The 12,198-nt window shown below is 38.9% G+C and overlaps 1 protein-coding gene across 3 annotated transcripts in view; it reads left to right on the plus strand.

Moving 5' to 3' along the window:
• The window catches only part of TENM2 (teneurin transmembrane protein 2), a 517,058-nt gene that overhangs the window by 467,316 nt on the left and 37,544 nt on the right, over nt 1-12,198 (plus strand). For all 3 annotated transcript variants that reach the window (XM_062002971.1, XM_062002972.1, XM_062002973.1), the window contains one exon: nt 8,964-9,174. In XM_062002971.1, coding sequence (XP_061858955.1) covers nt 8,964-9,174 — 211 coding nt within the window. The remainder of the gene's footprint in view (nt 1-8,963; nt 9,175-12,198) is intronic.

Genomic DNA, 12,198 nt, shown 5'->3' on the forward strand with positions numbered 1-12,198 from the left:
GGTGTTTACTTACTCTCCAGGACTATATTCTGCACTTGTAAAAGACTCAGGAAAACCGTGTGGGGAAATGAGCAGTGAGACCGTTCAGCTATTCATCCTCATTTCAAACTGTAGAATTCTAAAACTTAGTTCTTATAAGTCAAGTATTAGTTCATCAAAGTCAAAGAATGCACAGAATAAATATGTCATGCAATGGGCTACAATGTTAATCAGCATTTCTATGCAAAGTGCATGGTTTCTGGTTTTCCACAGTCACACCTGAGAGAAAATTAGTCTAGCGGAAGGCTGGAAAGATTAAGGAGAAGACTCTTCAGTCATTCTCAATGTTTGCAGGTTGAAGCCAAAGGCTAGAGAGGCTCATTGCTTCTTGTGGGAATGTAGATAGTTTCAACATCTATGCTTTTTCCAATGTCCAAGCAACCTGAAAAGTCCCACACATTTTCACATGGGGATTTTATGATACAGGCAGAAATTAATCTCCTCTCTTCTGACTCTTAGCTCAGTACTTTAATCCAGCAATCATTACTAGTCTCTGGTAGTCCTTCATTTCCATAGAATTTCTCTGTAAGGGAGCTTCCATGATGTTTGATGCCATTTCAGCTATTTCTTCACACACTTGCAAGGTGTACCTGAAAAACCATCCAAACAAATGCTTTGATTCAGCCATGCTGTGTTTTGTACATGGCACGGGTGGCACAGGCTGAGTTACCCACAAGCTGTGTGGTACTCCAGAACTCTTCCCTCCCTCTTGTGCCTTGGTGGATTTTGCTGTTTCCATTTGCTTGATTCTATTTTGAGTTTCAGATGTCTGAGGTGGCATGAGGTCCTTTCAAATATGTACTGTAAGGATATGACCTGATCTAAGTGAGACCTGCTTCTGCAGGGACGTTGGACTAGATGATCTCTAAAAGTCCTTTCCAACCCCTACCATTCTAAGATTGTCATTCCTAACAGTTTAAATTGCCAGTCCCAAGAGCTACAACAGTACTCAAACCCAAATATAACGTGCAGTTCTGCCTTTACCTTGAGCTGTACTACTCTTTATGTGTCTGGTTCACTACACATCTGTCCAGAAACACGTCCTGTGACATATGTTTATTAACATAGAGGAGACCACAGGAGTGTGAGGGATTGGGGAGGAAGGAAGGAATGTGTGTTCTGTGCTTCAGTGTGCACATCTATGTATTTGTGACTGTGTATATAAAGGAGCAGATAGGATTATTTTTTCCCATTAGATGGCACTGAAAACTGTACTATGGGAATCAAAGTTAAAGATTCAGCTAGTTACCAGAACCCCAAGTTTCACATAAAGTGCAAGTTTATTGAAAGTCATAGAAATCACCTCTTCTCCCAATCACTCTTTGCATTTGAAACCAAACCAAGGTTATTTGCAGCAAAATACCAAACTAATTTGCTGCTCAGTTACCAGTATTGCAAGTCTGGAGTAGTACTGAAGATGCAAGCTGTCCATGCAAAAGACAGTAGCATAGCTAAAAATACAGTTTTTGCCTAAATGAGGTCTTATTTGGACAGCTGAACTTCTTTCCTTTCTGACCATCTATTCAGGTTGTCAAAATACAGTTGCTTCAGCCTGTCACTGAAATGGAACTATCATTTTCCATCTTCCCTTCTTCCCTGTGTGGCAGGAGATTTAACTTATTTTGGAGCACTTTCACTGTTCATCAATTCTTATTGCAATTGTATCTCACAATCAGATTCAAAGGCCTTGGGCCAAGTCTTCATTTCATGGATGTCAAGGAGAGCATTGCCACTGACTCCAAAGGGATTCCCATTTGTCCTGTTTTGTCTGATTATCTGCCAGGATGCGAACTCCATGCTATGGTTCAAAAAGAGGAAAAAATGAAAGATTATACTTAATATTTTCTTTCAATTTTAGATTAATGCCCTTTAGTTGGTTTATTCCTAGAAGAGGCAGATGCATCCCTGTCTTGTTGAGACTTACAAATCTTCATTTTAAATGAGATGTCAGTGTGTATTACTCAAATAAAAAAGGATTCCAGAGCAGAGACAGGAGAGAGAGTCCAAAGCTGTTTTTTCCTCTGAGGGCTGTTCAAGTAGAGCTGCGTTTGATCTGAGATAGCACTGGGAAATTCACGTGTATTTGCCCATACCATCACATGTCAAGCCTAGATATGGGCTTAACTGGGTCATCATTATGAACCTGCTCAGGGTCACTATGGTACATAGGCTACTTCGCTAAAAAAACTTGAGTGTCTCTTTATCTGTTCATTTACTTATCTAGGAGGAAGCCTAACTGACAGGTAAGGGATTGGCACTGACTCGCTTTTAAGATCTTTTTAAATTGGAAAATGCTTCTGTTTTCCAAAATATGTTTGGTTTATGTCATTTACTCACTGTGGCCACTTCTAAATCTAATCCCTTCCCGTAATCAGTCCCTCCGCAGTCTAATAATTATTAAGCATCTTTCGAATGGATTAGAAATGGCTTTATTTTAAGACTTATAATTGTGATTACAATGTATAATCCCCCCAATAGACATGTATAACCCATTTAATTCACTGTGGATTTATTTTAGGAAATTAAGGGATTAGAAATGATATTTTGAGGAATGGGAGAACGTACATTCCTTGTTAAGTTCATATTTCTTTTTACATATTGCATAAGTAAATCCCCACGGTTGCTATTAATACCCATCTTTTTGCAGTAACTATTTAATAGTATCTTGCTTGTTCCTAAACTGAAAAATATTTTTAGTGTCTTGGAACATTCTTCATGAATGTGTACATTTAACTAGAGTTCACCTTAGACTTTACAGTGCCTGCAAGTAAAATGGACAATGCAATGCATAGCAAAAATCATATTTCTTTTCTAAAGAATAGTTTAATTCAGTGCTGGGTGCAGTTGATAGCAGGAGCTCATATTTGAGGGTCTTTTGTCCTTGAACTCCATGGGATAAATTAGGAGAGATATTTAAGAGCTCTGGGCTCTGCAGAAGCAGCCCTAGCAGACACACATGTTGCCCAATGAGGCTGCTTCTTCAAGGCTTTTCTCTCCTTTCTCTTTTCCCCAACCTTTTGCATCTGTTCAAAATTACTCGTGTTTATTATTTTTATTGACAAGACAGTTAAATTATATCATCTCAGAAGAAGGAAAACAGAAACTAACCAACGGTTTGCTAAATTGGTTTGTTTCATATCTGATTAGGATGGAGAGGACAGGTGCAGGCAGGTTTTAAAAAAATCAACAGCTTAAATGCAATCACAGCTTATATCACTTCGCAGATCTCATTTCTGCTCCAAATGTAATTATCTGGACTAAAGTTGAGTGGTGAAGGAAAGGAAGCAGCCCACAGCAGTACAGAATGCAAAGCTAAATAGAAGGAGGAATTCCTTGTTTGTTATGCAAAACAGGACATTCTTTTCAAAATACATTCTAATTTCTTTCCACTTGGCTTTCCAAAGAGAGTTGTGCATCTCTCAGAAGACAAATTTTGCCCTTCAGTTTGTTACTGTAAGCTGTAACGCCACCGAGAAGTACAGTTGGCAGTAATTCTGCTTGGCACAATACGTTAAAGATAATGAATGAGAGAACGCCAGCTATCTGCTCCAGTATGAATTCTCTTCAATTCATGAGAAAAATACATTTCTAGAGAAGTTCACTGTCAGGATAGTGCACTTGACTGATTGAAAGGCTGTTTATTGGAGTTGTCTTAGAAAACTTGTCTCTAAAATTAGACAGAAAGAAAATAGAAAGAAAAGTGTCTTCCTGCAATAAACATTTAGAAAAAAATTACTTTTAGAAAATTACAAATCCTGCAACTTGATATTGCATCAGGCTCGTGACATTTAAGATAATACAAGTATTTCACAGCACAAAAGCAAATCATGTAATTTAGCCTGCCTCAACAAGCGTTGCCTCAGCAGGGGTCTCTAATTCAGCTCAGACAAAAGATTTTATGAAGTTCTCAATATAAATACCCAGAATACTCTTGGCATAGAAAATACCTTCCCAGAGCCTGTACAATAGTCACGTTTTGAACATTAAATGTAATAAGTAGTTGAAACCTATTGTGGATGCAGGCCAAAGTGAGTCATGTAGGCCCGAGTATAAAATCTGTATGAAAACTACATATTATATAAGTTTGACAAGAGCTAATGAGTGTGCTTGTATGTGATTTTGTTAAAACTTCATGTCAGCCTCTAATCTCCTTTACACACATTAGCCAGCTTATCCTTACACTGCCCTCACGGGACATGTAAACTAAATAGCAGGCTCTTGTAACCTGTGGAGAAGCAGAAGCCAGAAATTCACTGGCTGCAAATCCCATGGTTTAAAGGCAGCACTTGCTGCTAGATGTCCATGTGTACACTGGAACTGAACAAGCTTGTTGTTTTTCCAAGATGATTTCCATCTTAGACCACCCTAGGTCAACTCTGCTCTAAGCAATGTGTGGTTTGAAGCCAGAGCATCAGTAATCCACCAGTATTCACAGGTTCTGAAGGGCCACCAAGCACTCAGTGGATAGCTGAAGCTATACCTTCAGTACTTTCTTCCAAATGCTGCTCTCAGGGATGAGGGGTTTCCTGACTGCTGGAGCTCTGGGCAGCACAGGAATCCTGCGTGAGCAAGTGAAGTGAGGCTAGTGTTCTACCAATGTCATATGCCAGGGTACTTCAAAACCTCATTAGGGAGGAGTGTCATTCAGAGGCACACCCATCTTACACAGAATCCAGGTTTGTTCTACCACACTTAAGGATTTACAACCCAGCTTCTCCTGAAAGGCAGCTTCTGGAAATACCCTGTTGTGCTCACAGTTTGTCATAACAGCCAGCACTATGATGGGTATCCTGCCAGTCTACAGAGAAGCTTTCCAACTTGGCTAATTGAGAAACAGGTGTGGATCAGGATTAAAAGCACTTCCTTTCTTGTTAGCACCAGGAACTTCTGAGGAAGTATTTTGAAGGAGGTATGCCAGGAGAGCTAACAGTTGTTAGAGCAAGGTACAAAAGTGAAAATTTGTGTTAAATATTAGATAAAACTTCTTGGTAAGAAGATACACTGGTCTGTGGACTAGCATGTCTGTGGAAACAGTTCTGCATGCAATTTTAGAGCTCAATTGAAATTTCTGTGTTGGCAGAGAGAAGGCCTACTCTTTTGATAATCTGATAGAGCATCTCTAATTCTTTCACCTTGGGTATATTAATACTACACATAATTAAAATCGGATCATGATAAATTAACTAATTTGCCCTTAGAGTGATCAAAGGCCCTTTTACCCTCAGGGTTCGTAGTAGCTGCTGTTCCCCCCCTTCCCCGCCTCCATTTTAATCATCAGTCTGAAATGTTTATTGGAAAAAGAAAAATTTTCCAGGACTGAGGCACTGCAAGTCCCCAGCTCCTGACGCTAGTGAAGGGTAAGGATGCCCTCTGCCGAGCCTGTGCTCCCGAGCTCGGCTTTGGGAACACGATTGTTCCCTGCTGGGGCAGAAAGCATTTTCTCAAGCTGCTGGATGTCAGGTCATGAATTGAACCTGAAGCACAACCTGCAGGTATTTGATGAGGAGTGGAAACTAAAGATAATTTACTCCTAGGAGTTAAAGAAAAACAAACAATAGCTCAAGCATCAGCTCTCTGAAGAAAGGTATAGCACAATTCTGAGTCCCCTGAACGTGATGAAAAATATAGTCAGTGGTGGAGGAAAGCTGATCATGAGAGATTCTAAATACATAAGCAATGAAATATATCACTATTTCTACTGAGAGCTTTTCAGGCCTTATAATAGTATTCAAGAGGAACACAATAATAAGACCGTCTTAAAAGATGTCATGCACAACGAGATAATTCTACTTGCATATAATACCTAAACATTTTCCTTTTTTGCTGTATTAAGTGTGCCAAAAAGCTTGTGGAACAGTTCACAAAAAGTCCAGAAATGTATGTATCCATTAGCAGAAGTGAAGTCTTCAAGAGGAATACCAAGTCACTTGCTTTGTTGCTGAAAAGATTTGGGAATTCAGAAGAACCACAAACAGCAATGGAGAGCTAATCCTGTGCTGCCAGTTTAAATCACATCAAAATTTCCTGTTTCTTTCTTCTCATTTAAAGCCAAGTCGGGACTTCTCTTGGTCTTAAGTTGTTGGAGGGAGATCCAAGCACCTTTATTACCCCCTTTACAGTCTCCTCCCATCAGCACACAGTTTCAGAGAGCTGCTAACTGGCCACTTTAAACTCAGATGTGTATGCTATGAAAAGCAGCATATCTTGGTGAGGCTAATGTTGAGGGTTTTGTCATTGAATTAACCATATAAATAATTCAGTGTGCCTGAGGAAATCTGGAAGACGACAAGCGCTGAAATATATATTAAAAAACAAAGTACTGAATTCTAATTAACATTCTTGCTTATGGCAGTCTTCTCTTACAGAAGGTACATTTTTTTTCTAGCCCTTGTTTTAATCAGCTGAGTCTAATGCAACTAAATGATTCAGTGACGATTTACATCATATGTAGTGGTACAACAGGGCTGGAGAGAAGGACTGATAGGAACCTCGTGATGTGTAAGGTCCTGCACCTGAGGAGAAACAACCCCAGGAACAAATAGATGCTGGGAAACACAATTTTGTCATGAGAGTGACTTCAGCACGGGAACAGGTTGCCCAGAAAGTTTGTGGAGCCTCCATTCCTGAAGATATCCAAAAGTTGTCTGGGCATCAGCTTTTGGTAGCCTTGCTTGGGCAGGAAGGTTGGACCAGATAGCTTCCAGAGCTGCTAGTCTCAGCCCTTCTGTGATAATATATCCAGATAGCAAATTAGGCGCTCATAAAGTACAAAGAAAGATATGGCAGTAATCAATACTCTTTTGTGCGTAGTCAGGGATTTCAGAGCCACAAAGTAACCAATATCAGCAATACTGCAACTATGAATGCAAAGAGTATAGCAGTGTATAAGCCTTTGATACTAAACAGCAGTGTCCAGGTTGTGGCTGCTGAATAGATACATGCCTCAGCTCTACCGTTGCAACAAGCTGGATCAACTAGTTGGTGTAAGGTAAAATATCCTAACTCCCAAATCCTACTCTCTGGGAATAAATTAGTACAGGAGAATATAGCCTTGCACTAAGAGTAATAGTGTTCGAAACAAGTCCTGTGTATATTTCTGTTAAGGTATATGCCTGCCTTTACTAAATATTCTTGTAAGCACATGAAAGTGTACAAGTCTGAATTCACATAACTGCATAAAAACCCTTCCTACATGAAAGGAATCATACGCAGGTCTCTCCCTGGTATCGAATGGAGATGTTTCTAGCCTCCCAGGTCCTGAACTGACAATTCAGAGCAGTTTGATTGCCTGCTTGATTGTTTGTGAGATAACGGTGAGATTGGCAGTGACAGGGTAATTTACTGAAGATTGCAATGTCAGACTATATCCAAGGGGGCCTGCGAGCATAAACATGTGATTCGCATGACTGACAGAATGCCAAGAGATTGATATGCCAATGGAAAGTTCATAGTGTCATCAGAAGTGTTCGGTCACAGCATCCCATAATCTGCTGCATGATGAAGTCATTACAGACATCACGTAGCCTCACTCCTAATAACAGGTATCACAGAAATATGGTGCAGCTTCAACAGGTAGGTGTAAATTAGTCAAAGGGCTCAATTTATCTCTCGTATTTTGCTTCTGTTGTTATTTCTGGTGTGTTGAATGGATGCTCTTGACTGGTGGTCATTTGAATAAAAGAACTGAGCAGACTAAACAGTGAGGAGCATTACATTTAGTTATAGAGGTGTCACAAACTGAGAAAGAGTGCAGGATGCTGAGAAAAAGTTCTCAGAGCTTAATAGAACTACTTTGAGTTGTAATCTGAAGCTAATGATGTCCTTAGAGTGATTACATAAAGTGGGTGGAAAATGGACTGTAGCAAACCAGAAGATTCCTACCGCCACATTGGAAAAGATTTCAAGATGAATGGAGCTCTTAATGTGAATAGGCGCCTGACCTTAAAAGCAATATATAGCTGTTGCAACAGGGTAGTTTGTCTAACTTAAACTTCCTTAGATGGCTGAATGAAACATTGTCAGCATACCTTGGTAATTTTGATTCTAAATCAGAAGCAGTCATTTCAAGCACATACAATCCATTGGAAATGGATTAATTGTATAGTAAGAAAGCTTCTTAAAGCTTTTTAGAAAGGTTTGGGGTTGGGCTGCTTTTTCTTTTGTTGGTGGTTTTCCATTTAATGCTGGTCTGTTGTGCATTTCCAAATCTTGAAAATGCATGAGTCACGATCTTACTCTAAGGTACTTTTGTTAGCTAACCTACTGGAATGTTCTCTCTTATGTATGATATTAAGTATGTGCCCAGGCCATTTTTGTCTTCAAGAATCAGATTCATATGCCTTGGGGAGTCTCTGAAAGTTTACAGACCTAACTGGGTTGCAGACTGAATGCCTGATTCTTGCCAAAGTAGATGAGCTAATGTTTCTAGATTGTTGGAGATGGTAATATCTTAAAGTAAATGGTTATTAATTTCTAAATTATGACAGAACTCCATTGAGGGTACATAGTTAAATGATAATACCAAAGGAAAGGATGATGCTACAAATTGTTACTGTATGTGCTAAAGATAGTCAACTGTGATTTATCAAAGTGTGCTAATTCATCCTAACAAAAACCCTAAACAAAAAGCCCTGTACTTCATCCACTATCCTTCTTCCTAATTTCAACCCCTAACAGATTTCTCTGGGACTGATTCTTATCCAATACTGGTATAAAATAATTGTAGCAGTAATGGTGTTTAACCATTGTGCTTGAGAAAGTCTCATTCTCATCACATTATTGGTTCAATTCCCAGTTTTATGACGTAGAGATATTACAAAGATAAAGCATTAAACTTTTTCCCCAGTGCCTTACGATGTCCATTAGATATTATTGCTTGATAGCATTGTGCAGCTGGCTGAATCTTGGTGATTCTTCCTTTTCAGATGGCTTGGTTGACTGCCTAGACCCAGACTGCTGCCTTCAATCTACTTGTCAAAATAGCCTGCTGTGCCGGGGTTCACGCGATCCTCTTGACATCATCCAACAGAGCCACTCTGGTTCACCCACTGTGAAGTCATTCTATGATCGAATCAAGCTCTTAGTGGGGAAGGACAGCACTCACATCATCCCAGGAGAAAATCCCTTCAACAGCAGGTAGCAGCTGTAAATATGATTCTGTATCTGTGCAGTTGCATGGTATGGAAAAATTTCTTGCAGACATTTTATTCATGTTTTAACATGAGATACTGCTTTCAAGCGTTTCAAGTGTTTGTATCTCAGGCATCTGAAGGCACCCTGTTGCCTTTAGGATGCACTTTTTGTTTTATAACACTGAGTTTTATTAGAATTTTAACATTGGCAACACCTAGAAGAAGGTTCCTTCTGTCAGGGTAAGGGCTTCTGAGGTTTGTATTTTATGAAGATTGCAATCTAGAACAAGGGAAAATGCAAACTAGTTTCCAGTTAGAAAGAAATTGCCTTTTATTTAATGTTGTTAACCCAGATTTCAATAATGGAATAACATTTCAAATTATTTTAAAGATATATTAACTTAGGGAGTTTTATGATTTATTCCCTATATAAAAAGCTCTTTTACTTGCATCATCAATGCATCTGACTAGGTTTTTGTAGTCTTTTGTCTGTTCTTCCTATAATTGTTTTTTATCTACATTTACAATTAATCCAAAACCCAGCACGTCATTAATTGATATTTGATGACATTGTACACTTACAAGAAGAGCAGTGTTCCTGTTTATTTAACTATGTCTCTATGGAAAGATGGAAAGAAAGTGATGAATCCTTTAATTTTATTCATATTGCCGAAGCTAAAATTGAAGAAAGAACTTAATCTGAGATAATGTCCCAAAAACTGGACATTTTTATGAGAAGCTGAATTTCTTTCAGTCAGAATTTCATTATTGACTGTTTTTCTATAAATATAGGGTGCAGTCTTCAAAACAGTCTTAAGAGTTGAAGCTCTAGACTAAGTAGGAGCTGGACATTTCAATCCTGAGGCTCCTTTGAGCAAAACCTCATTTGAAATCTTAGATTATGTTTCTAGGGTTTCTGGTGGCAGGAATCTTAATTCTGTTTTATTCTTCTGAACCACATGGTGTATTTTAACATATCTTTGCAAATGGCATATTAATGATATTTTTAAATTGCCTTTAGCCTCTAAGTTGTGAAGGTGCTTTTGAGAATTCCACAGCTCAGCTGTTATTTTTGGTATCAATTTTAGGCAAGTCTAATGGATAGTGACAAATTGAAAGTTTTAAAAGTAAGGTTTTTGACTTCTGAAAAGTTCCACAGGGAGAGACTCCAAGTTTCACATACACTGAAGCTGCCATAGTCTCAAGAAGTAGTTACCATGAAAGATAATGGTTTCTCTCTTAGCTCAAACATTCATTCCACTGAAAGAGATGAAAAATTTGCACAAAATAATGGTCTTTATTTCCTACCCTCCCAAAGCAACAAATAACACAATGTCTTGATTGCAAAATTATTTCAATCTTACAGATTGTTTCTGTGCAGAGACAAGATGAAATGAATTTATCAGGAAAAAAAATAGCTAGGTGTTTTTACACACTTAATGTCCATGTTAAAAATAAAACCAAACACCAAAAATCCCCCCAGGCTTAGTATATCAGCTTAGTTTGCCAGCTACACTTTCTGCTAAAGAAGAGTTTGTCTTATATGTGACTATTAATAAACATATTTTTTCTTATAAATCCAGATTTCAGCTGCACTGTGTTACATCTTTGGGCATTTTAGAAATAAAAAGGAAGATTTTAGTGACCAAAATGTTCTTGTTCAAATTATTATTATGGTCTGATATATTCCCAAGTAGATTTTATCAATGGGTATCTATTAAATTCCATATTCTGTTGCAAAATGTTGATATTGTAGAGTAAAATTTGACCTGAAAAGTCAAGAAATGGTTGAATATACTAAAGAAACATAAAGGAAATGGCTCATTTTCATTAATTAGTTTCTTTTATGTAATACTGAAGAAAATGTTATACCTTGTTTGGAATAAAAATATGAGGAAGTAGTTGTTAAATAGCCAGCATAATACAGTTAGAGATTTACATCACAGCACCTTGAACATTTCAGAGTTAATAGAAAAGACCTGAAAATGATCCCTGATATTAGTAATGAAAATAGATGTTCTCTGTTATAGGGATGATGCAACTGTTATAGCTGTCCCAGAGTTCAACTGCATTTTGTCCACACAACTCAGTTTAATCCCTTTTGCCCTACATCTCAGATTGGGTCCAGAAATGTGTGGTGTCAGGAGGCTGTGCCCATTGGTGTGCCTGAAGCCTCTGAAGGTTCAGAGGCAGCTCTGGTCCTGTCAGCCCGACATCAGTTCAGAAATGAGGCTTTGCATTTTCTCTCTCTGTAGCTGCAGAGGAGACTTGGTGACTTGGAAGCATGTTCTGCTGAAATAGAAGTCTTTTCACCTTGGACTACAGTGAAATGCAGTTTTGTGACCCCTGGGATTATGGATTACAGTAGAATTTAACTCCCTGTTTTGCAGAATTGTCACCTTTTTTGACTCTCCTAATGTGGAAATGGAAGCGTTCTACAAGGAGCTGCTTTTCTATCTCTTACCATGCAGCTTCCCTCAGCCCTTTTTCTCTCGGGGTACAGGGAAAGGCAGAAGGGAAAGGAGCCAGAGGATGGAGACTCCTCTCCAGCCGGGAGAGAAAAGAGACAGGAGCAGACTGACTATGACGGAGAGAGGGGAGAAGTGAGGTTTGCACCTGCCAGCGCTCAGGAGGCTGGGAACGCAGCCAGGCAGGCAGCAGCAATCTCTGCCTGCTGTGCACTCAGCAGCAGCAAAGCATTCTCAAAAAAGACTGACTGTGCCTCTTACAGGAATAACCCATCTTCTTTGGGTTAAGCAAGTTGCTTAACCTGATCGCTAAGAAAACCCTTTCTTTCTCCTTTGTGTAAAGCTGGCCTTAAAACCATATCCTTTCAGCAGAGTGAAAAGCAAGGGTTACAAATCAGGACCAAATGCAGTGTGCAAACATCAGTCATTTGCTAAGATGAAGGAACATAAACCTTAATTTGGAAAATTGGTTGTATAAAAAGGGGTATGGCATTACACCATATTTTTCAAGTGTATTAGGCATCCACAGACACATTATTGTACTTGGGGAGGTTTTTGAG

Source organism: Colius striatus, chromosome 9 (assembly GCF_028858725.1).
Source record: "Colius striatus isolate bColStr4 chromosome 9, bColStr4.1.hap1, whole genome shotgun sequence".
Classification (NCBI taxonomy): domain Eukaryota; kingdom Metazoa; phylum Chordata; class Aves; order Coliiformes; family Coliidae; genus Colius; species Colius striatus.